This window comes from Garra rufa, chromosome 20, assembly GCF_049309525.1.
Source record: "Garra rufa chromosome 20, GarRuf1.0, whole genome shotgun sequence".
In the NCBI taxonomy this organism is placed as follows: Eukaryota; Metazoa; Chordata; class Actinopteri; order Cypriniformes; family Cyprinidae; genus Garra; species Garra rufa.
The window spans coordinates 29159234-29185921 of NC_133380.1; the positions used below are offsets into that span (position 1 = coordinate 29159234).

Here is a 26688-nt window from a genome sequence, read left to right on the forward strand (position 1 = left end):
TCATGCAAATTTTAACTGTCAGCATCTGTGTGCACATTCACATTAGCATCCTATCTCGTCTGAGAAAGATTTTCAGCATGTAGGTCACATTCTTGCAAAGATAAGTGTGTGTGTGTGTGTGTGTGTGTGTGTGTGTGTGTGTGTGTGTGTGTGTGTGTGTGTGTATGTGTGTACCTGGTATTCATCACGTTGTGGGGACCAAATGTCCCCACAAGGATAGGAATACCAGTAGATTTTGACCTTGTGGGGACATTTCTCAGGTCCCCATGAGGAAACAGGCTTATAAATCATGCACAATGAATTTTTTTGAGGAAGTAAAAGTTTGCACAATCTCCTGTGAGGGCTAGGTTTAGGTGTAGGGTAGGTGTAGGGCGATAGAAAGTACGGTTTTTACAGTATAAAAACCATTACGCCTATGGAATGTCCCCCATAAAACATGTAAACCCAACATGTGTGTGTGTGTGTGTGTGTGTGTGTATGTGTGTACCTGGTATTCATCACGTTGTGGGGACCAAATATCCCCACAAGGATAGGAATACCAGTAAATTTTGACCTTGTGGGGACATTTCTCAGGTCCCCATGAGGAAACAGGCTTATAAATCATGCACAATGAGTTTTTTTGAGGAAATAAAAGTGTGCACAATCTCCTGTGAGGGCTAGGTTTAGGTGTAGGGTAGGTGTAGGGCCATAGAAAATACGGTTTGTACAGTATAAAAACCATTACGCCTATGAATGTCCCCATAAAACATGTAAACCCAACATGTGTGTGTGTGTGTGTGTATTTGGAGAGTGTTTTTTCGCACTCTTTTTTGAGAATAGGTCGTTTTTCTAATCGTTATTCTATATTGTTTGCAGAATAAAAGGCTTGAAAAAATGTTGCCTTCACGAATGACATTAAAAAAATAAAGGGGTCTTTCGCTCGCGTGGTGCTGCCTGCGGGTTACTTTGGGGCGCGGGATGTTGCTGCGCGCACGTGAGTGATTCTGCTGACGGAGCGCTGCGGGAATCACTGCTGGCTTTCTATCAGTGATAAGGAATTTTTTGTTGTGTTCATGGAAGCAGGGAAGATTCAAAGTCCAGCTGTCGATGTTCTCACACATTCTGATCGTGACACAGACACACCACGCCTAAAGACTCCACCGTGAGGTGTTAAGTGAAACGGCAGCGCGTCCTGAACTCTTGCAGAGTAACTCCTGAAATTATGCGTAAGTGCGCTTATTATGGGACATCTATTTTGTCTCGATTTGTTTTGTTATGCGTGAGGAAACTGACTAAGTTATTGAGAAAGCTTGAATGCAGTGTGAAGTTGTAGCCTATCTTAAATATGTTTACTAGATATGCTATTTAGGCCACTATTTAGGCCATTATTTTTACATTATTTGCACCAAAAGCGTAATTCATGCTAAAAGCGACGCGTACTATTCAAAGCAACTTGCTGTGTTTATTTTAACTCTAGTAATCGAAAAATCATTCAGACATTCACCAAGATGTTAATTTCACAATATTAGTACCTTGTTAGCTTAATGTAATTAAAAATACATTAGCACAGGATCTAGGCCACTTTAAACCGTTTAGAGCATTCTGTGATGTAATTTTAATGCATTATGTCATGTGGTAACAGACTCAGAAAGTCTCAAAAAGTTATTATGATCTTCACTTTAGAATACTGGTCCAAATAAGTAATTCCTTCTGATGAATATGGTAATTCTTAAATCATTACTAGTGGGTTACCATGATCTTCACATTAGAAGTTAATTGTACATTTTGCATCATTCACATTAATTATGAACCTGCATATAGTATTTCTTAGTAGTTCTCTGGGAGATAAAAATAATACCGATTAGCCAATAGTTAACTACCACGTTCAACTGAATGCTATTACTTACTGATTCGTTAATTAGAATTTATTGTTAGTTTATATTAGTTACAATAATGTACTTCAGGTGTACTCTCAGGTGTACCTCAAATACATACATTATGTGAAAGAGGTTCAGGAATCCCTGCATTACGTGTAAATAAGAAATGTGTGCATTTTGATATTTTGAAAGACAAAAGCCTTCAGAAGAAATAGTCAAACATACTTAACAACAAATGGCTAACTAACCTTTTGAGTGATAATTTAAATAAAAATTAATGTGTTCATCAGTAGTTGATGCAATATTGAAACACTTCTTAAACCCAAATATATATTTTTGTAAATCCAGTAGTCAAATGCTGTGTAGCCACCTGACTAATAACTGGAAACTCGAAGACTTTCTGAATGTACTGTATATACATTTAAAAATGAATGTTTAAGGGGAGACACTATAGGCAAAAATGCTGTTTTTTTCATGCACCTGTTTGAGGGCTGGGCTTTTTGGTTTTTCATAAAGTTTTTTCAGACTTGGAAAGAATCCAAAGGACACTGTTTAGTGTTTATTTTATAGCACTTTATCTATTTGTGTCAAAAGATTTCAATTACAATCCATATTTTTAAATGCCGTTTTCTCAAAATGAGTTTTTTTCTTCTACACTAATCTCCACTTAAGTAGCACTTACACACACCAAACTTTACATTGTTATTCTTGTCTATATCCTGAAGGTTTTTACAGAGGGATTTGTTCATATTTAATTTGCTTGATTATATACAACATATTATTCCCCCAAAAATTGCGAAAACATATTGTTTTCTGTCTGTTCTAAGTATTTTCTGAATCATGGAATGACAAAATGAGATACCCAAAATTACCCCTGTAAAAACTTTAATATGTCATAAATATTAAACAACAATTTTAAAGCTGACTTCATCCAATGTTTAGATTTTTGTAATAGAAATGTATGCAAATTAGCGCATATTTCGTTAAATAATGCCTCATTTGCATATTAAAACCTAACATTTTAAAACGTGTAATACAAAAAATATTTGCAATTATCAATGTAATCAATCAAATGGGTAAGGCAATAACTTTTAGTTAAAATGTTTACCCTATTCACCTGCAGTGTCTCGCCTTAAAAGATAAAAAAGAAGAAGAATTATTGCTATTGTGTGAATAATATGTAATCATGTAATCAATAAAAAGTAATGTAGCCTATTCAATTTACTATAATTTCAGTTACTTCTTTTTTAAAAATCTGATTACATAATTCAGATCACATGTAATTAAAACTCAGCTCTGGCTGTCATTCAAGAGAACTACACAAATGCATTTCAAACACCTACATGATGTTCTTGCTTCCTCCATGAGTAAATGCACATCAATGGGTGAAGTTTTCTAGTGTATTTACTATTACATTTCAGGTAATGTGGTATGATCCATTTCGTTTCCAAAATTACTTTTATGACTTTCAGGGGGTCACATAGTAATAATCAAGTAATAGGCTGAGTAATTTGGGTGTACCGTCAGGTACTCAAGTGAAACATTGGCTATTCTGCACTTCAAACATTTTTTTAAATACTGTTTTTTTTTACACTACCAGTCAAAAGTTTTTGAACAGTAAGATATTTAATGTCTCTTCTGCTCACCAAGCCTGCATTTATTTGATTCAAAGTGCAGCAAAAACAATTTTGAAATATTATATTTAAAATAACTGTTTTCTATTTGTATATATTTTAAAATGTAATTTATTTCTGTGATTTCAAAGCTGAATTTTTAGCTGGTAGAGTATAGCTTATTGTATTCATAGTCTATGTGCAAAAAGAGTCACCATTGGTGAGGGGTTAGTGAGATGTGTGGGAGATTAAAAACCTTAATTAAAACCCCACAACCATTATTTCACTCCCTGGTTTCATGGTCAGTGGAAAGACTTGGCAGAGTCTTTCAGTATTGGCTAATGTTGAAGAACTTCCTATTGATTTATTTTCTCACAGTCTAATAACAGCAGAGGTCTGTTGCAGATGTTATGAAACACTCAAGCGGTGTATAGAGAGACTATGGAAAACACCCGATCACCTTCATAATTCAGGGAATGCTGTGAGGTGTTTCATCGCGTGGGGTTTTCTCATCGATTTTTCCATGCATGCATCTCTATATTTTGTATGTGTTTATGAATGAGATGCACTACATCTCTCCAGTCGCTTCTGAGCCTCCCATGATCAATTTTTCAAAACAACATCTAGAAATTATAAATAGAGGGATGCCTGGTGTGTGTTCCGTGTCCTCGACTCCGATTGGCTCTCGTGGGTTTCTAGTCGCTCTGCGTGGCAACAGCCTCCCCATCCACCCAGCAACCCCCGTTAGTGATGCTGCGCCTCAGAGGGGCTGCGCTGCAGCATCCGGAGGAGTAGTCATGGCAACGGCGCTCTGACCCTGGGTTGTGCTTTAGCTGCAGTAACTAAAAGGCTTGACCTGGATTCTGCACTGCTGGTTTAGTAAGACATGAACAGCTGACCTGCTTTACATTGTCTGGGCTCTGTCGGACAGCACCACACCGATCTTGGAGAAATCTAAGCTGCATTACATCCTCTGCTCTCTATAGAAACTTTACATGTGATAGCAATACTGCTGAGCTATTATGTAAATGCATTACATTAATGCGCAGTTTGTTGAGCATTATACATAGAACTGCGTTGAGCCTAGCTACACAAGGTGTGGCATTCAGCATGAATAATTGTAGACAGACGTGAGTGATTGTATTATTGCTATTTTAACAGGTTTAATGGCAGTGGAAGCTGTAGTCGACAGAATCTTTTTTTTTTTCCTAGAGCTTAGCTGGAAGGGGAGTGTGGTCTTTTCCACCACTAATATTACACTGACACTTCATCCCATCACCCACATGCTGCCATGCTTTACCACATACTGTGATAATATATATATAAAAAAAAATGTGGATACTGATTTGATGTGTTCTCTCGCTAGAACAAATTCACCCTTAGCATAATAAATGCGATTCTTTGATATCATCATTGAAACTACTGAAATCATGTCCTGTTTTTGTTGCATTTATTCACTATGGAGGTTCAAAACAAAACAACAACAAAAATAATCCTGTTTTCTCTTTGAATTAATATGATTTTTTCTTGCAACAAGACTATATATCTTAAATTTTGCTTTTCAAATAAATGTATCTTGATTCAAGAATGTTTAGGTATTTATAGTAGGAAAAAGTCAAAAATACTACGTAAGAAAATACATTTTGCAGTGTATAGGCACACATGCACACTCTTTAAAAATGTCACTTTCGTTCTTGTGACAAACTAAAACACACAGAATGAAATTTTTTATGTATACAGAGGTGCTTAAAAGTTTGTGAACCCTTTAGAATTCTAGATTTCTAGATTTCTACCTAAGTTATGACCCAATAGATCATTAGATTTTCATGCAAATCCGAAGAGTTAACAAAGAGAACCCAATCAAACAATTGAGATAAAAATCTATACTTCATCATTTTTTTTGTTTCTGGAAAATGATCTAATATTTCATATATAGACTATATGTGACCCTGGACCACAAAACCAGCCATAAGTAGCATGGGTATATTTGTAGCAATGGCCAACAAAACATTGTAGGGTTAAAATTATTGATTTTTCTTTTATGCCAAAAATCATTAGGATATTAAGTAAAGATCATGTTCCTTGGATATTTTGTAAATCTCCCACCGTAAATATATCAAAACTTAATTTTTGATTAGTAGTATGCATTGCTAAGGACTTCATTTGGACAACTTTAAAGGGGATTTTCTCAATATTTAATTTTTTTGCACCCTCAGATTGCAGATTTTCAAATAGTTGTATCTCGTCCAAATATTGTCCTATCCCAACAAACCATACATCAAGCTTATTTATTCAGCTTTCGGATGATGTATAAATCTGACCCTTATGACTGGCTTTGTGGTCCAGGGTCACTTGTGTGTTTCAATCAATAGGGTGACTATAAGGTGTCAATGTGTGGCCTGTTTTAATTAAAGAACAGGGATCTATCAAAGTCTAATCATGTTTGTGGAAGTAAATCATGGCATGAACAAAGGAGATCTCTGAGGACCTCAGAAAAAAAAGAGTTGTTGTTGCGCATCAGGCTGGAAAAGGTTACAAAGCCATCTCTAAAGAGTTTGGACTCCACAGGAAATTCAAGACTATTGTTACCAAACCATTGGTAACAAACAAAGGTCACTCCAAAGCTAGATCTGTAATAGTCTGCGAGGTTGCAAAGGACTCCTGGATAACTTCTAAGTAACTAAACGCCTTTTTCACATTAGCTAACGGTAATGTTCATGAGTCCACTATCAAGAGAACACTGAACAACCAAAAAGAATATCGCTGGCCTTCTGCACTTTGCTAAAGATCACGTGGACAAGCCAAAGGACTGTTGGAGAAATGTTTAATGGATGGATGAGACCAAAATAGAAATTTTGGGGTCAAATGAGAAGCGTTATGTTTGAAGAATGGAAAAGACTGCATTCCAGCATAAGAACGTTATCCCAGCTGTGAAACATAATGGTGGTGGTATCACAGTTTGGGTCTGATTTGCTGCATCTGGGCCAGGTCGGCTTGCCATCACTGATAGAATTCTGAATTTTGAGTTATACCAGCAAACTCTAAAATTTGTCCAAGATTCAGCTCTATTTGTCCAAGAGCTGAATCTCAAGAGAAAGTCGGTCATGCAGCAAGACAATGAACCCAAGCACACGTGATTCTACCAAAGTATGGTTAAAGAAGAACAAATTAATGTAGTGTTGCATTTGTTTGATTGGGTTCTCTTTGACTGTTTTCACTATTTTGGGGTTAGGGTGTGACAGTCTGATGATCTTTTAGGTCATATTTATGTAGAAATATAGAAAATTCTAAAGAGTTCACAAACTTTCAAGCACCACTGTATATGAAATGACCGATATCAATTGTGCTTCATGTTAGTTTGTTATTGTGCTTGAGAGCATGATCTATTAAAGACTACAATAAACTGTGCTTTAACCGCAGGTCGAGAACTGTAGTTCCAACCACACAAAAACAAAGTCGGTAAAACCACTTGGTAATTGACCCTTCGCAAACAACTTGATTAGCAAGCAATTTGACCAATCATAACGCCGAATCTGTCCGGCAAACAAATTCAGAGAGTAGATCAACTTCTGTGGATTTAAACTTTCTGTGGTTGAAATGAAATATGTTCTGATGTTTGTTTATGATTATTTCGTGTTTATAGTAAATAAGAAAAGACGATAGGTTCACATGTCAATTGATATAAGGCAATAGAGTGATCTGTCACAACACATTAAAGAGCCACAAAATGGTATTTATTGTTTGAATTTCTTACAAAATGACATTGTAAAGCCAAGACCTTGTTTCAAACCAGAAGTAACCTGCTCTGTCTTGTCTGTCGGTGTGTTGTCAGTTTCCTCTTTGCTCCATGATGTATTTTTCACTGCATGAGAACATGTTTAGTGTGACAGTGGCATTGTTTGTCGGACATATCAACAGTAACTAAGGAGGGTGGGTTTTTGCAAAGGGTCAGTTGGTAAAGTCACTGCATCACTGTAACTCCGGTTGCTATAGAAATAGTCAGCGCTCTGGGGCATGCGCTTAGGACTGCACATGTGCATTGACTGGTCTAGCCTGAAAAAGAAGCATTTTAATACTAGTGCATATGAAACAACATTTGTAAGTCAGTTGTCAGATTTCATTGATCTAAATATGAAATTTAATTGTAAACTTGGTGAACAGCTTTGGAGAATTTGATATTTCTCCATTCAAAGAGACGGGAGCTGTACTTGCATGACTAAAACAGCACTTTAATAGGCATTTCAAAGATGGCTGCTGAGTGAACCTAGATAGCACACGCATGTCTGCAAGATGTCTGTTAAAGATCTCTTGATCTGGAAAGCATCTGCTGTGTACAAACATCTGGCAAACGTCTGTAAGATGTCAGTTTTACATACATTTTAAATCATAAACATCTTAAAGACATCTAATAGAAGTCTATTTGACATCTAATAGGAAACGTCCAATAGACGTATTGCAGATGAGCAAACTATGTCTTGCAGATGTAAATGCAGACGTCAAATAGACGTCTTCGAGATGTACGTGTACTATCAGGGAAGTGACGTGCCATAAAAGGATAGTTTACCCAAATGGAAAATTCTGTCATTAATTACTCACCCTCTTGTCGTTCCAAACCCGTAAGACCTTTGTTTGTCTCTGGAGCACAATTTGAGATGTTTTTGTTTAAATATTTTCCTTTCTGGACCTTGAGCGTCAAAGAACCCTTGCTGTCCATGCAGGGTCAGAAAGCCCTCGGATTTCATTAAAATGTCTCAATTTGTGTTCCGAAGATGAATAAAGGTTTTGCAGGTTTGAAACCACATGAGGGTGAGTAATTAATGACACAACTTTTATTTTTGGGTGAACTATCCCTTTAAGTGGTGATGCTTTTAGGAAACACTAGCATGCTAGTTCCTTATTTCCATTGTTGCACTGTACCACGGTGGATAGCACTCCAAAATATTGGAGACTTGTTTAGGATTAGTTATAATATAAATGTATTATAGATTAGTTTACATCTACTGTATCACTTTTCCTTCTGATATAAACAGGTGTTAGTTGTTGTTGTTGTTTTATTCATTTTCATGCGGTTTTAGGTGTGACAAACGGAAGAAACAGACAGAGATAGAAGCTCTCAGCACTGCCCACGGTTCATCTGCACTCTTCCCGAGGTGTCAACTCTCCATCTCAGCCAGACTGTGTAGGAGAGATGCTTCTATTCCTGCTCCGTCGCAGGGTTTGAGCCTCCAGCAGCGTTGCAGAGGCCCATCGCTGCCTCATTATGCTGGACCCTGTAGCTCTTACTCAAAGGGCCTTGTAGACACAGCCAAGTCATGTGTTCGATAGGGTTCAAGACAGAATAATCCAATGGCAGCCTGTCTGCTAGACTGACGTATGGAAGTTGGTGAGGATTGGAAGTTTGTTAGCTGTCAGTAACCCAACAAACAGTTTGAGTTGCAGTAGTGACTTGATTACTGTGGGTAATTCAGGACTGCCTTTTAAAACAGTCAATTGTTTGTGTGTTAGGGTCTGCACAGACCCATGTGAGACATAATGCAGTGCTCTATGTCCACTGCTGTCTGTCATAGAACTAGATTCAGCAGTAAATTGGACATCTGCAGAGCGTTAAAGAAACTGGTGGCTCTTCATTTGAGTAACACAGTGGCATGTAGCGCCAATAGAGCTCTTCTGCATATGACTGAGCATAAAGTGACCACTATGATAGCACACATACATCTCTTTGACGTCTACATTTACATCTGCAAGACGTAGTTTGCTCATCTGCAATACGTCTATTGGACGTTTCCTATCAGATGTCAAATAAATGTCTAATAGATGTCTTTAAGATGTTTATGAATTAGAATGTATGTAAAACTGACATCTTACAGACATCTGCCAGACTTTTGTACATAGCAGATGCTTTCCAGGTCATGAGATCTTTAACAGACATCTTGCAGACGTATGTGTGCTATCTGGGCAAGAGCTGTCAAGCCTGAAAAGCACAAAAAAACACAAAAATAATCTGTCTGACATGCCATGTCTTGATCAGGTATGAAATAATTAACGTCAAACCTGGTTCCATGTTTTCACAGAGCATGTTTGAAAATGTCCAAACACAAATGAGATGGGGATATTTTCTTTGAACAACACTATCAGTTTTTATCCCTCAAGGTCATTGCAGTCCGAAATTTTTGTATGCGTTTTTCCGTTTTTTTTGTTTTTGTTTTTAAATGACATGAGGTTGAGTAAAAAGCAACAGAACTTTTCAGATTTCGGAGTACACTCTTAAATATAAAGGTGCTTCAAAAGGTTCTTCAAGCGATGCCATAGAATAATTTTTGGTTCCACAAAGAACCATTCAGTCAAAGGTACTTTAAATAGCTATAACTTGCTTACCTTTTTATAATCTAAAGAACCTTATTTGCCACAAAGAACCTTTTGTAAAACAGAAAGGTTCTTCAGATGTTTAAGATTCTTTATGGAACCATTTAGACAAAAAGGTTCTACTATGGCATCATGAAGCGTCTTTATTTTTAAGAGTGTAATGTATCCATTTCTGATCATTTTTTTAATGTGTTTCTTTATCTTTTGAATTAAAACTAATGTTTTGCCTTAGGGGAGATGACCCATATGTTGTTTCACCTTGGTAAACAAATAGTGTTGGCAGAGCAAGATACAGGCCTTGTTGCTGTACTGCAGACACCATTCACTCCCCATGGAATATGATTGGCTCTTACAGGCCGCTTTTGCAGCTGTTATTAACATCTGTCTCAGGTGGTCTGATGTCAAGTGGACAACACTAAAAACTGGTGAAAACTGGGCTCAGCTAGGTTTTGCCAGGCAGTCAGTAGTTACGTTTACATGCACCCAAATAATTAATCTATAATCAGGGTGATGCCTTAGTCGGACTGAAAAGTCTTCATGTAAACACCCCAGTCAATCCAGATGAGCTTGATCTGAATAAAATTTCCATCAGTCTTTGGGACAGATTTAGTAACAGCTTGTGCCAGGCATTAAAATAGTACTGTCAGAATTTACTAAAGACGCACAGTGAAGAATTAGTGCTGAAACGGCAGTTATTTTTGCACCTGACCTTACTGAATATGCATTTGTACGAGTTTCCCTATTCAGATGCAAAATTTATGGGAAGAGAGTTTTAAGATAAATCACATGATGCGATTTACTTACATTTGCACTTGTCAAATTAGAATCTGAATCGGACTGGATGTAACTGCATGTTTGGTGCTGAGGTTTAGTAGTAGCCTTCTTTGAGAATGTCTCTGCTTGTCTGTTTTATGTTGTAGATGTGATGGATCAGCACAGATCGCTTCATTCTGGTTGTCTGGTGTCAGGGGTCCGAACTCCCCCCATCCGCCGCAACAGTAAACTGGCCAACCTGGGACGCATCTTCAAGCCCTGGAAGTGGAGGAAAAAGAAAAATGAAAAACTAAGACAAGGCTCTACAGGTGAGTTAGGAAAGAACAAAAAAACAAACAAACAAAAAATCTGAATGTCACAGTTGCAATCAAAATTATTGATTTCCTAGAGACTGAAGTACTTTACAAATACAAGTTTTTCTGAAGATCCAGGACTATATAAAAATTGCATCTACAACAGATTACTGTCATATTAAAAGTTATCATGTCAATATATAATGTAATATTTTTGAGTTCTAGGATTTTTTCATAACACAGCTATGTCATAATTATTCAACCTCTATTTATCATTGCTGTTTTAGTCACTTATTTGTGTTGTAGGTAACAAAATTGTCTTAAAACAAAAGTTAAACCTTTGGAAAATCTATTAGAAAACATAATTAGCTTGAGCTGTTACACATACATACAGTTAGCTCATGCATGTGCTTAAGTTGAGTAGCTAATATGGCAAAGTCAACAGAGTTCTCACAAAAGCTATAGAGAAGCTATAGAAAAAGAAATAATGTTATTACTTTACAAAGTCTAATGCTATATGAAGATTTCCAAGACCATAAAACTTCCTAGAGACACAGCTGGCAGCCTTATATTAAGCCTTAGATTCAAATGTATTGTACCAGAAAACCTATGAGGGTGTTGAACAAAAAAACATAATATCATAAAATGTTTGATCAAAGCAACTGAGGAAAAACCTGCAATGTACAGCCAAAGACTTGCAAGATGACCTGACGAAAGGAAGAAGAACATTTTAATGCACTGTATTAGAAGAACACTAGACAAGTATGGCCTTCATGTTGAGGCATCTTGCCGAATACCACTATTCTTCAAGAAGAACAGAAAGGCCAACTTGAAGATGCTAACTTTCATTTTGATAGACCTGTGGAGTTCTGGAAGAATGTTTTATGGAGTGATGTGACCAAACTAGAGCTTTTTGGACCCATGGATCAGCAGTATGTTTGGTCAAAAAAGGCAAAACTTATGAGCAGAAGAACACCATCTCCATAGTCAAATATGGAGGTGGGCCAGTCCTCTTATGGGGGTGTTTTACTGTTGCAGGAAGTGGAAATCATGACCGTATGAAGGACATCATGGATTCTTGAAAGTATCAGGCCATTTTGGCAAGAATTGTGATGCCTCTGGTGCAAAGATTGAAGCTAAGAATCAGTGGACTTTCCTGCAGGACCATCATCCCAAAGTAAACATCCAGATCTACTTATGCATCATTCAGAGATCAGTCATAGAATGTTCTTGAGTGGCCTGTTCAGTCTCCAGGTTAAATTCACATTGAAAATATTTGGTTGAATTTGAAGAAAGCAGTGGCAAAGTGAAAACCAAAGATTATCAGTGATCTGAAAGCTTTTTCAGGAGATTAATGGGCCAAGACTGCAGTAGAGAGGTGACAGAGGCTTCTAAACACTTCCAGGCAGCATTTATTAGGGGTTTTAAAGAATAAAATATTCTGCACCAAATTTGACTTTTGGGGGTTGAATAATTTTGAACATGAACATTTAGAGCAATTACATTTTTTTTTCATTATTCATCAACTTATGTTCTCGGAATTACTCAAATGTGTATCAATAAACTTTCTCTAATAGTGTACTGATGCCTTTGTTGAATTGTTTTTACAAAATTTTGTTCTCTGCAGCAAAATGCCTTGCAGTTCAAGGAGGTTGAATAATTTCAAATGCAACTGTATATAATATATTTATTATTATCTTATTGATAGTTATTTCCCCATCAAATAAATGTCATTGCATCTCAGCTTTCATGCCATTAATAAAATAATCAATTGTAATAATTTTATTTTTAATAAATTTAAATCAAACTGTTTAAAAATAATTCACATTTACATGTATATAAATTTATTTATTTATTGTTATTAATAATAATTATTATTATTATTAAGTAATTAAATTAATATTTATTTAGAGTTACAATGTCAAATTGATTAAATGGTGTTAAAACATTAACATCGTTAAACATTTTTAATGCATCACATGCAATAACAAATTAATTTTGACAGCTCTAATTTCCATACATGATTATTATTATCTCTCCAACACTGCTTGATTTGGAGACTGAAGGACTGTAGTGTTTGTATTTGTGTTCAGTGAGATCTATATTTAACTCTATCTGATGGCATCTGCAGGGCTGGAGAGGAAAGTGCCCACCAGGCAGAATCGTGACGATCTTGTCAGGAAGGGCCTGGCAGAAGCTGGCATCGGTGAGAAACTGCAACATCACTCCTTTCAACAGTGCCAAATGCTCCCCGCTATAAGCGGCTGTTCACCAGCAGCGTACATGCGTAACGGTAGCTAGATCACCTTGTCCTGTTTGACCACCAGGAGAGTTATGAGGCTTTTATGAGAAAGTGATGACAGCCGTTGAGATTGGTGGCTTTTTCCTGTGCTTGCAGAGTCTGGCTTTGCGTGTGGGGGGAATACAGACGAGCCAGGAACCCCCACGCTGGATGAGTCCGACGGAGAGGAGAGCGATGACGAGCTAATGGCGCCGCTGGCCAGCAACACAGAGGATCTTGGATCTGATGAGGACAATCTGTCCACAGGTCAGGACCCACAAACACATGGTCTTCTGCGAAACAGATGACTGCAAAGTCAACATGAAAGGAAAATTGACGCTATTAACTTCATTAAAACACATCCCTGACCTTATTTTCTGTTAGTCAATTGGGGAAAAATGTTGCCTTCAAAATGTATCTGAAAAGCCCCCAAAAAGTTGTAAATAAAACAAAGATTATCAGACTGTTTTACAAGAAAATACTATTTTAGTCGTTTTATTTTGGGGGTGCTCTAGAACATGCTTTCATGCTTGGTGGTTCGAAAAAAAAAAAAGCATTATTTTTCACATCATTTCAATAGCTTTCTCCCCAGGCTGGCACAAAAATGTTCTGAAAAACAAAATGTGTCGTGATTGGTTAGCAGTCCCACTGCGTTGCAATTGGCGAACAGCTTAGATGGCGTTTCATTCCTGCCGCACCTCTTCCCAAAGAAGCAAGTTCCATGTACAACTGCGCAAGCTAGATTAAAGTGATTCTAATGTTTTAAATATGGATATTTTTGTTACAAAAACACATCGGATCCCTAAAGGTGGCTTTACTGTGACCCCGCTGGAGCCATGTGAGGCACTTTTTTATTATGGATCGACTTGTTTAGGACTTATGGAGAAAAACACTTGCCGTTCAGTCTATGCCGCACTTGGGAGTGCCAGGACTGTTTTTAATATAACTCCGATTGCATTTGTCTGGAAGAAGGAAGTCATATACACTTAGGATGCATGGAGGGTGAGTAAATAATACGCTACAGTAATGTTTTCCTATCGTCAGCCTGCGAGATCGCTGATACATGATATCATTATTGTTCTAATTTATTTAATTATTTACATGCCTGAAACCAGCTCCAGAATAAGGCTAGTGAAGCTATCTCAGTGTATGATAAATAAATCTCTTACCACACACTGCACACGTCTACGGCGCGGCTCCGACGCGGCCACCGTTGATCGTCACTTTAATCAATGCTTATGTTTACATCAGCCACGGCTCCGCATGTGTTTCGACCCTCTATACCACACGTCAATGGCACGGCTCCAGCACGGCTACCGGAGCAGTTTGCGGACACTTTAGTCAATGCTCACATTTATATGAGCCGCCCTGCGGGTCGCTGAAGCATCCCAGAAGCGGCTCTCCATGCTACATCGCTTAGGTGAGGCGAATCCCCCCACCTCGTCCCTCCCCATCCACCAACGATGAAATTCTAATGGACTGCGTTTTGACATCATAGCATCCGGAAAACAAAAGCTGTAGTCCAAAGAAGACGTTTGTTGTAGTTCTAAAAAAGGGATTTTTTTTTTCAAAACTAAATATCTCCCTTTGGAGTGGACTTTGAGATTTGTAACTTTGTTGATGTTTTTTATGCCCAAACATACACACCACACACAAAGCATTATAGGAACCCTTTAAAATTTCAAGTTTAATTCAGCGTGTCACTTGCCATTTCTTTGTGATTATTTGAAAATTGTTTCAAAGTAAGTCATACACAATTTTTTTTAGTGCAAATCACAGTCAAAAAGTCAAAAGCCAAAAAAAAAAGGGAGGAGTAGATCCCTCACAATCCACTTCAAACTCACATTCAGGTTTCACCCCAATCTAGTATGAAATGCCAGTCCAGTCATTTCCCATGGATGAAAACAATTTCCATCTGACATTTTGTTGTTGTTGAATATTCTGTTTTAGGAGTATGACTCATTAGGGAAGTACAGTGGTTTGCAGATTATGTTACATGTTGACGACACTGAAAAAAAATGTGTAGAAACAGTTTCCACTCCGAAATTGCTGGTAAATTTCACAAACAATGACAAAGAAATGTAACACATTGAATTGAACATGAAATAGAAGGACTGAAACAGTATTTTCTTTTAAGACATACTCCAATGATTTTTTTTTAGAACTTTAATTTTGTTTTGCTTTTTTAACAGCGTATTAATATGTTAGAATTAGTGCTGAGCAACGATTAATTACGATTAATCGCGATTAATTGCATCCAAAATAAAAGTTTTTGTGTACATAATATATGTGTGTATGCCGTGTATGTTTATTATTGTAGGGTATATGCTTTTCACTGCGGCTAAAATGTATGATTGCAAAAAAAAATATATACTTTTGTATTTAACATTTATAGAGCAACAGATTTTGTGTGAAAATCGTTTATTTTGTTTAAAAACCATATAAATGTATGATGTATGTAACCTCACACATGGGGTAAAAGGCTCACCAGCATGGGGCGAAAGGCACACAATATTGATACAAATAGTTTTTCTAAAATAATGCTTTTTTATGAAGTTAATACTTGTTCAAAACAATCACTTTAGCAAAGTTTGTACTATTTTCTGCTTATTTTAATAGATAAAATAATTTTTCTTCAAGAAATGTACTGTCATTAAAACATGTTAATATAAAAGAATATAAAATACAGAACCAAAAAAAATCAATTTCAAAATCATTTTAAAAAGTAAAGATTCTGAAAGTATTGGAGGATATCTCATAATAATTTAATATAGATTTACAGTAGGAACATCAAATTATATTTTATTATATAATATGATTATTATCATGTTTTAAATATGATGATTTCATTCTAAACATGCTGAATTATCTCTAAAATGGACACCCAACATAAATTATATTTACTATCTGAATCTAACCATGTCATGTCAACAAATGGAAAAGTCAGCCATCTATTAATTATCGTGTTAATTATTATGTGCCTTTTAGCCCCAACAGCAGGGGTGTTTTTTTTTACCCCAAATAGCATACTTTTACATATTCTTTCGTTATTTAAAAACTGTTGCTTTAAATATCTTAAACAAAATTGAAAATTATTAGGAAGACTTGGTCTCAAAATATAGTCAACAATTTTAGCAATTCTTAAAAATTAAAAAAAAAACATCAAATATTAGATCAAGTAAGCACAGAATTAACTTTGTGCTGCTGCCTTGATCCCATCAAGGATTAGGCAAATTTGCACCTGTATCTTGAAAAGCGAATGCTTTGCAAATTGCTACGCCAAGTTTTTCTGCCGTCTAGTGGTTAAGAGGAAAATTATTTTAAAGGCGTCTTTTACCCCGAGGCGCCTTTAGCCCCGTTGTACACTTTATATAAAGACACACACATACAGTATAGAGGACATGGTTCCAGTAATTCATGCTTTTGGACAGGTTGTCTTCAGCAAACTGTTTGCAGGCTTTCTTGTGAGCCAGCTTCATATTCCTTCTGGGATGACGCCTATGCAAACCGACTTGTTGCGGTTTGCGGCGTATGGTCTGAGCACTGACAAGCTGACCTTCTACTTCTGCAACCTTTAAAGCAATGCTGGCAGCACGCATGCATGTGCATGCATCTTGTAAAACCTCTGTATGACCCTGACCACTGTAGTGTAACTCGGTTTCAGGGTGTTACTGAACCTCTAATAGCCTTGGCCATCTTTGTGGAGAGCAACAATTCTAATTCTCAAATCCTCAGAGAGTTCTTTGCTATGAGATGCCATGTTGAACATCCAGTGGTCAGTATGAGAGAACTGTACTTAAAGCACCTAATTTTAACTGCTCTAATACAAGATACACAAATTTGTATGGTCCTGTCAAGCAGGCAAAAACATAAACATGATGAATAGGACATGTGGCTTTGCATGGTTAAACAACATACTGCTGTTATCACTTAAGGTGTACTCACTTTTGTTGCCAGCTATTTTGACAGTAATGACTGTATGTTGAGTTATTTTCAGAGGACAGTAAATATATACTGATATACAAGCTGCACATTGACTACTTTAAAATATATCCAAGTTCTATTTCTATAGTATTGTCCCTTGAGAAGATATACTAAAATGGTTGCTGAAATGTGAGGAGTGTACTCAATTTTGTGAGACACTGTATTTCTATTCATATAATTTATATTATATATCAATATATTAAATATATAAACATAACATATTTTACATGCATAACATACCACTGTGCCACTAGTTAGAATTAATAAGCATGCGCATTTTCTTTTTATGTGATTTTGTAACAAGTGATGACTCATTCAAATGTTGGAAAGAACAAATGACAGAATGAGCAATGCTGAGTTAGCACTAGATGGCAGCAGAGATTACAGAACGCACTTTTCTCTTTCCAGTGCGAGACGTCACAGAGATGACAGAAACAGAAGGGGAACTTGGGCAAAGTGAGGATGAGGAGAAGCCCTATTTAGATGCCTTGAGCAGAGGGGCCAGTGTGGGGCTCCCTGAGGCCCCTGAGTGCCATGAGGAGAAAAAAGAAGAGCCACCACTCAGAGAAGTCCACACTCCTCCAGCCAAACTTCCTGTGAAGCTGCTTACTAGACTGGGCAGTCTGGACAGTCAGTATCAGATTTATCAGATGCATATGTAACAGTTTTCAAGATTTGTATAGAGGAGTGCTTGTTTAATTAAATTAGTCACAAGTAAGTACAATCATTTTTTATTTATTTTTTTGTTCTTATCCGTTAGGTACCCACTCTAATCAGATCCGGCCTGCTCCAGCCACACTGCCCAGGAACTTTACCCTCCCCAAAGATGCCCTGAGGGGCAGGATCTCCACCCCCACCGGCTCCCCTCACTTAGGCATCATGCGCCATCATCTGCCTCCTAGCTGCATTATCGAGGAACTGCACCGTGCGCTGGCCACCAAACACCGGCAGGACAGGTGAGACACTCAAGTGGGACAGTCTTTCAGTAATAATTTATCTAAATCCTATCATTTACTATATAAAAGTAGTTTGTATGTACTCTGTGCTGTGTAGTTACACGATAGCTACACTACCGTTTGGGGTCAGTAAGATATTTTTGGTTTACAAAATTAATTCTCTTATGGTCATAAAGACTGCATTTCTTTGATCCAAAAATACAGAAATATTATTTGAATTTAAAATAACTATTTTCTATGTGAATATATTTTAAAATGTAATTTATTTCTGTGATCAAAGCTGAATTTTCAGCATCTTTATTTCAGTCTTCAGTGTCACATGATCCTTCGGAAATCATTCTAATATGCTGATTTGCTGCTGAAGAAACATTTCTGATTATTAACAATGTTGAAAACAGATGTGCTGTTAGTTTAAAAGAGCAGCATTTACTGGAAATATAAATCTTTTGTAAGATTATAAATGTTTTACTAGCAATTTAAAGCAGCCTTGATGAAAATAAGTATTAATCTCCTTCAACAAAAACAACAAATAACTTTCTGACCTCAAACTTTTTAACACTGCTGTTATGTTTCCTTTTTTAACTTTAATATATGCATGTGGTCAGTTAATGATGGCACCTTGCCATTATACAATGCATCACACCACGTTTGACATGTTTTACTGTTAACCGGTTGGGTTTTCACATATCACATTTTTTTGTTTTTAGCCCTCAGATGTGACAGTATTAGAAATGAAGCACAGTCTGGGAGTTTAGATGCATTATCATCAACTTTTCAATGATTATTTTACATGCACTTCTATGCTTTGCATAGTTTCCATGGAAAGGAGATCCGTAGTTCACCCAGACGGCGCTCGGATGGACGGCTGTCCCGCACCGCCAGCGCTGAGAATGACCAAAGCGCAGAGGTGGAGAACAAAAAAGAAGCTGAAGAGAACAAGGAGAACATGCGTCTGGATGAATACTACGGCGACCAAGACAGCTGGAACGAGTCTGTCATCTCTGGTCTGTTTCTTTGTGCTGACTAAAATCTTTTTTAAATTAGCTACACATTTTTGCAAAGTATCTGTTTAAAGGATTAGTTCACTTTCAGAACAAAAATTTAAAGATAATATACTCACCCCCTTGTCATCCAAGATGTTCATGTCTTTCTTTCTAAATGAAGAAATTATGTTTTTTGAGGAAAACATTTTAGGATTTCTCTCCATATAATGGATATGTGTGGAGCCCCCAAGTTTGAACTTCCATAATGCAGTTTAAATGCAGCTTCAAAGGGCTCTAAACGATGGAAGAAGGGTCTTATCTAGCAAAACAATCTGTATTTTTTTTTAACAAATTTTTTGACATACCCTAACTGTATTGACCCGGATTACACAGACTATGCAGGCGCATCGCAGAAACGAGACGAGACTAGCATTTGAGGTTAAAAAGTATATAAATTGTCAATTTGTTTCGAAAATAACATTGTTTCGCTAGATAAGACCTTTCTTCCTCAGCTGGGGTCATTTAGAACCCTTTGAAGCTGCGTTTAAACTGCATTTTGGAAGTTCAAACTTGGGGGCACCATACATATCCATTATATGGACAGAAATCCTGAAATCTTTTCCTCAAAAAGCATCATTTCTTTACGACTGAAGAAAGAAAGACATGAACATCTTGGATGACAAGGGGGTGAGTACGCAATCTGTAAATTTTTGTTCCGGAAGTAAACTAATCCTTTAATAAAACAATAATTTAAATGTCTAAAAATGGCAGACTATCGTTATTACTGTTGCTTACACTTAGGGACAGTTAGGGATTTGAACTGAAATTTGACAGTTATTTTAGCATTATTTCTATTATATTATAGTATTTATTAACAATTTTGAGAATGTTTTGAATTAGTCAGTATTTTAATATTTTAAAATATTATATTTTAATGTTTTCAGTTTTCTTTTTAATTCTCTAATATATATATACAGCCCGAAATTATTCATACTCCTGGCAAATTCTGACTTATAGTTACTTTTATTCAACCAGCAAGGTTTTTTATGACCGGAAATGACACAGGCTTCTCCCAAAAGATAATAAGACGATGTACAAGAGGCACCATTGTGGAAAAAATATTTCTCAGCTTTTATTTACATTTGAACAAAAAGTGGTATGTCTAAAATTATTCCTTCCCATTTGCAAACTGTCACAGTCTATGGGAAAATCCAAAGTTCTATACCATTCCAAATAGTCCAAGCTGTTCTAAAGCATCCTAATTACCCTGATTCATTGGGAACAGCTGTTTTAGTCAACTCAACAGGTGAAAAACAGAAGCTCTCTGCTGTTGGTTTGTGGACAGTCATGGCTAAGACAAAATGACCTGTGGCTGTGCATTGTGGCTGCTCAGAAGTTCCAGTGGCTACAGTGCAAAGTATTATTAAAAAATACAAGACGTACCGCAGTGTTTATTACTGTAAACAATTTGTAATCGTTTTACTTTTAGTCAAATATAACAGCGATTATATTTTTTTTCCTGCAGTGTTTTGTAAAAAACTCACTCGCTCTGTAGTAACATCCTGGCCAGCACACAGCCACAGTGACAGTCATGCTTAAACAAGCAAACACAACTCACATTTTTTTTTTTTCAGAAAATCTACATAATTGTTTAGTAAATTGGTATCTGAGTACCTGTTAATAATGCTGGAGTACTTGGAAATTTTGTTGCATTCAGAATGCTCCTCATGCCAGAAATGAAGAGGCTTTTCTTCTCCGAGACTTGATTTATCAGCAACATCTGGTGTCCTACTTCTAACGCAGTCTGCTGTCATTACATGTGGGCCAGAGAGAGAGAAAGAGACAGACTGCAAAACAGAAAGAAAACAGGATTGAATAAAATTGGGCAGTGCCCACAGAAGTCACCAAAACACCAAAATTATAGCGTTTGATAAAATTTGATGAAGAAAAATACATAAACACTAAAATAACACTAACATTTTGTTTGGAAAGTTTGCACAAAAATATCATTTCTCTTAGTTTTCTCATATTTCATCTCCACCGCTTTACTGACACTGCTGTCTTCTTAATGAACAAGTACTTTTTACAAAAACTATCTGGAGCAAAATTATTGATCATACACTCAGGTGCTTTAAAAGGTTCTTCAAGCGATGTCATAAAGGAATCAATTTTGGTTCCACAAAGAACCATTCAGTCAAAGGTTCACCATCTCTTTCTTACCTTTTTAAATTCTGAAGAACCTTCTTTCGCCACCCACAAAGAACCTTTTGTAACAGAAAGGTACTTCAGATGTTAAAGGTTCTTTATGGAACTATTTAGACAAAAACGGTTCTTCTATGGCATCGTGAAGCACCTCTATTTTTAAGCGTGTAGTGCCACTAGAAATGCTACTTAATTCTGAAAAGTTTGACATCATATTGAATTTGAACCTGTTAGTTTTAATAAAATCAGTCCTTGAGTCATGAATGTGTCTATAGCTGGCCCTTGTTTGAACATTTCACCATCATAAATGATCATGTGTACTTGTATTTGGGTCTGTGCAGGTACTCTTCCACGGCGAATAAGAAAAGAGCTTCTGGCAGTAAAGCTGCGTAACAGGCCCAGTAAACAGGAACTGGAGGACAGGAACATCTTCCCAGTGCGCAGTGATCAGGAACGCCAGGAGATCCGCCAGCAGATTGAACTGAAGCTTGCCAAGTGAGTCTCATTGTCTCTTGTCCTGTCATACTGATGCGGTGAATGTGGATTAAAGTTATTTTGACAGTCCACTTTAGACATTCTACTAACTATAAGTAACTTTGAAATTACATGTCAACTAATTCTATTAATTTGCAACTACATGTCTACTAACTCTCAGAGGAGACTGCTAGGTTAGGTTTAGAGTCAGTTGAGTAAGTTGACATATACTTGCAAAGTTTCTTATAGTCAGTATGTTGTGGACCCATCAAAATAAAGTGTTAGAAGATATTAAGCAGACAGTCTACTAATACTCTAATGAATGCTAGTTGACATTTAGTTGCAATGTTACTTACTATTAGTAGACTGTCTAAAGTGGACTATCAAAATAAAGTGTTACCAAGTTTCATACACACAGAGATATGGTATTGTTTTTCTTTTCAGTGTTCAAAAGTTTATTTTTTCTATCCTAGCTATGTATTATTATATAGTTAGCTGCATTTTATTGTTTGCTTTTGGTGTAGTTTTGTTTCTCTCCTGTCCACAATCAGAACTGTTTTTTTTTAATGAAGCACAGACCACTAGTTTTAAAGATGGTGGGTAAATAACTCAACAAATTGAAAAAGTGAAAACTAACTGGGAAATCAGTAACACCTATTTTGATGGTCCCTTTTGGACATTCTGCTGACAATAAATAACGTTGCACCTACATGTCTTCTGTCTTCTAACTCTCAGTGTTAGTTAGTAGACATGTAGGTGCAACGTTACTTATAGTCAACAGAATGTGTTAAAGGGACCATCAAAATAAAGTGAAACTGAGAAGACAAACTTTTCAGTACATTATTGTGTAGTTATAAATTGTAATTTCGCATTGGAAAGTGTGTCATATTAAGTTAAGGAATACTTTGTTAAAGAATACTTTGCTTTAAAAATGACAATTTGGTTGTAATTAAAGGGATAGTTCACCCAAAAATGAAAATTGGATGTTTATCTGCTTACCCCCAGAGTATCCAAGATGTAGGTGACTTTGTTTCTTCAGTAGAACACAAACAAAAGATCTTTAACTCAAACCGTTGCAGTCTGTTAGTCATATAATGGCAGTCAATGGGCACCAAATCTTTGAGAGCTAAAAAAAAACATACCTGTGGCTCATGATGATACACTGAGGTGTTAAGACACAAAACAATCAGTCTGTGCAAGAAACTGAACAGTATTTATATAATTGTGGTGGATCAGAGGTAAATAATGATATAAATACTGTCCAGTTTCTTGCACAAACCGATCGTTTTGTGTCCTATCACCTCAATGTATCGTCATGTTTTTTACTCTCAAAGATTTGGTGCCCATTGACTGCCATTATATGGCTAACAGACTGCAGTTGAGTTAAACATCTTCGTTTGTGTTCTACTGAAGAAACAAAGTCACCTACATGTTGGATGCCCGGGGGGTATGCAGATAAACATAAAATTTTCATTTTTGGGTGAACTATCCCTTTAAATAAGGTTTTCATACTCAATATTTTTGAAATTAAGAATTGTTATGTCGCACTATTTGATATTGATGAGTTATTTCAGATTCAGTTAAAATGTTGCATTTGTCATGGTCTGTCAGGTGCTTTTTTAGTCATCAGTTCAATATCCATGCAGTGCATATGTACTGTATATACAGTACCTACAGCACATATTAACAGCACTTCAACCAGTAGGGGGGGTTATAACATTTCTTTCTGTTCAGGTGGAACCAAAGTAAATGATCACACACTAATGTTGCCACCCTTTTCGATTCTCTAGTCAGTGAACCATTTGTGTGTTCAATTTGAGTTTGTGTCAATTAAGGTATGCTTTGAATCGTTGTGCTTGAAGATTAAACCATGACCGAACCGAAACCGAAATCCATTCCTCCTTTTGGTCTCATTTTACTACAGAAACCAGTTGCAATGAAAATTCCAGTAACATTTGGCAAACTGTAGGTGCGTGGGTTTGTTATTTGATGACAAGAAAAGCTTTTTTATTGTTGTCCTCCAAAACAAGTTGTGGTTATGAAGGTGTCGTCAAATGGTAGTTTTGGAGATTTTGTAGATTGTGATCCGTGCACATTTTTTATCAGTTACAGATATTTTTGTGCTTTGAAAAATGGCCTATAGAAATTTTTTGTTCAAATGAATCAGTTGAAAAACAGACAGTGGGCTGGGTCTTACTAAAGGTAAACGGTTTAGATATTTAAGAGTGTTACAGATTTGCATAGTGCAAGAGTCAGATAAACCTCTTTTTTATCTGGCTCCACAGAAAGCTTTACGCTAGCTTTTAGGGTAGCCAGATGTCCTGTGTTTCCTGGGAAAAACAGGACTGTCCCATGCAAAACAGGACATCTGCTTACCGTAAGAGGTTTGAAAGCCATTTCATTTAGAGAAAAAACAATCAACACAGACTTTGTAAGCTCGCTCATTCTTACTTTCTTGCAGTGGTATTTTTTTTTATTCTTTGAATTTCGTTTTCTCGTTTTCTTGCCACAAAGTTGTATTCCTGTGTTTTCTGATAGTGGTTGCATAAGCCCACGAAATAAGACCACTTTTAGCCATCCTCAAGAAATGGGCTCATTTATCATTTATGTTTCTTGCTTAAGTTGCTTAAGTCATTAACTGGTTATGCCTCCTCAGTGACTGGGTAATAAACAGCAATTTCTGCCGTGTCCTCTTGGTTCCAGTGTATTCCTCCTTAGCTGTGATTATAAGTGAACCAATACAATATTAATGAGAACATTGTGTGGAATCCCAATGGCTGTAAATAACTGGAGAGTTGCTGGAGTAAGAAGAAAATAGCAGGGGCTGCTAACCGGCCACTGTTTAATGGAGGCTTCTACTAAGCAACCGCCTGCTCTATTAAAATTAGGCTGATTTTTTCTAAATGTGCATTCTCTGTATATTTAAGTCACACATGCACATTGAATTTGTTTCACATTGATTAGTTGTTCCACAAGGTAGCAGCACTGATCCTGGGTGTTGTTTTGAAGTCAAACAAGAAATGGATGAGAATGAAACAACAATGGTTCAAAGATTTACAAAACTCTAGTGTAAAAGAATACAAGCACTAGAAGAAGAAGATTTAAGCACTACTTTTTTATCTCTTATAACTTTTGGAGAGAAATAGCACAGGAAGTAGATAAAGGTGATACTTTGAAAGGCTACTTGAAAGGCATTTGCTGTATAAGCAGTTTTGGGAAAAGTTACTTTTAAAGTGAAAACTGACACATTGATTTATACATACTTTGGACTATGGGGGCCGCCATTATTTCGATGACATAAAATGGTTGCACTTGGTGAGCTACTGGCACTATCTGTTGCTATTTTTTTTGTAACAATTCAGAATACACAACTCAAAAGCTTGGGAGTGCCAGGATTATTTTTAATATAGACCTAGGATGCATGGAGGGTGAGTAAATAATACGCTACAGTAGTGTTGGTCCTATATCGTCAGCCTGCGAGATAGCCGATACATGATATTATCGTTATTTAGCTAATTTATTTAATTATTTACATGCCCAAAGCCAGCTCCAGCATAAGGCTAGTTAAGTTATCTGTTACTGTATGATGAATAAATCTCTTACCACCAGTGTTGGGCACGTACCTTTAAAAAAGTAATTATTTATAGTTACTAGTTACTTCTCACAAATAGTAACTGAGTTAGTAACTGAGTTACATCATTATAAAAGTAACTAATTACCAGGCAAAGTAACTATTGCGTTACTTAAAAAAAAAATCTAATTTAATATAACTATAAAATAAATATAAAACATTGTACACTAATCTACACTATTTTAATGTTGTTGTGGGACAACGTCAGAGACAACTATCAAATTCAACATATTATTATAAATATTATCATTACTATAGTGGAACAATAAAGCACAATAGATGGTTTAGAACTTTACATATTTATTACACAGACCGACGCAGAGAGACTCTTTTTTTTTCCTGGGCATAAGTTGCACGTTACATAAACATTTTTGTCTTTCACCTCAGCGAGGGAAAAGTAGTGCTTATACTTCCAGTTTGCGAAAGCTAGCTTTGAACTTGTTGGACTTCCCATCGTTGTGACTCCTGGATGTTGGTGTGTGCGACTGATCGTGGGTGTGCTTGTGTGTGAACACCCGCACTACTCTACCTCTGATTGGCAAACAATGGAAATTTACTCAATCTAAGCCAATCATCGCGTTCTCAGTTACACCTCGTTTACAGACACACCAATCATCATCACTGGTTATGTGTCCCTCCCCGGCCCCGAACACACACAAACGCACACACCCCCGGGGAAAGAGAGGACCTATGGCTGAGAGAGATGCTGCTTGCATGAAAACCGCTTCAGTGTTCTCAGTTATAGTAACGCGCATTTTATTGCCAGTAACGGTAACGGCGTTGTAACGGGGGAAACAGTAATTCGTTTGATTACTCGTTACTGAAAAAAGTATCGCCGTTAGTAACGCCGTTTATTTATAGCGCCGTTATTCCCATCACTGCTTACCACACACTGCACAAGTCTACGGCGCGGCTCCGGTGTGACCACCGATGATCGTCACTCTAGTCAATGCTTGTGTTTACATCAGCCGCAGCTCTGCATGTGTTTCGACCCTCTATACCGCACACGTCAACGACGCAGCTCCAGAACGGCTATCGGAGCAGTTCGCAGACACTTTAGTCAATGCTCGCATTTATACCAGCCGCCCTGCGGCTCGCTGAAGCATCCCGGAAGCAGCTATCCATGCTCCATTGCTAAAGTTAGGTGAATCCCCCACCTTGTCCCTCTCTACCCGACAACAATTTGAATTTCAGTTTTTCTAATAATCTTTAAATTAGTTGATTTAATATAATTCTCAGTTGCAGCTACAGTATGTACACACATTTCCTGAACAAGAC

The 26688-nt window shown here is 36.8% G+C and overlaps 1 protein-coding gene across 1 annotated transcript in view; it reads left to right on the plus strand.

Moving 5' to 3' along the window:
• Positions 1-26688, plus strand: part of phactr3b (phosphatase and actin regulator 3b) — a 91255-nt gene that overhangs the window by 31234 nt on the left and 33333 nt on the right. The window contains exons 2-8 of the mRNA XM_073826007.1: positions 10753-10914; positions 13031-13105; positions 13298-13447; positions 17573-17794; positions 17925-18120; positions 18934-19124; positions 21647-21800. Of these exons, the coding sequence (XP_073682108.1) occupies positions 10753-10914; positions 13031-13105; positions 13298-13447; positions 17573-17794; positions 17925-18120; positions 18934-19124; positions 21647-21800 (1150 nt within the window). The remainder of the gene's footprint in view (positions 1-10752; positions 10915-13030; positions 13106-13297; positions 13448-17572; positions 17795-17924; positions 18121-18933; positions 19125-21646; positions 21801-26688) is intronic.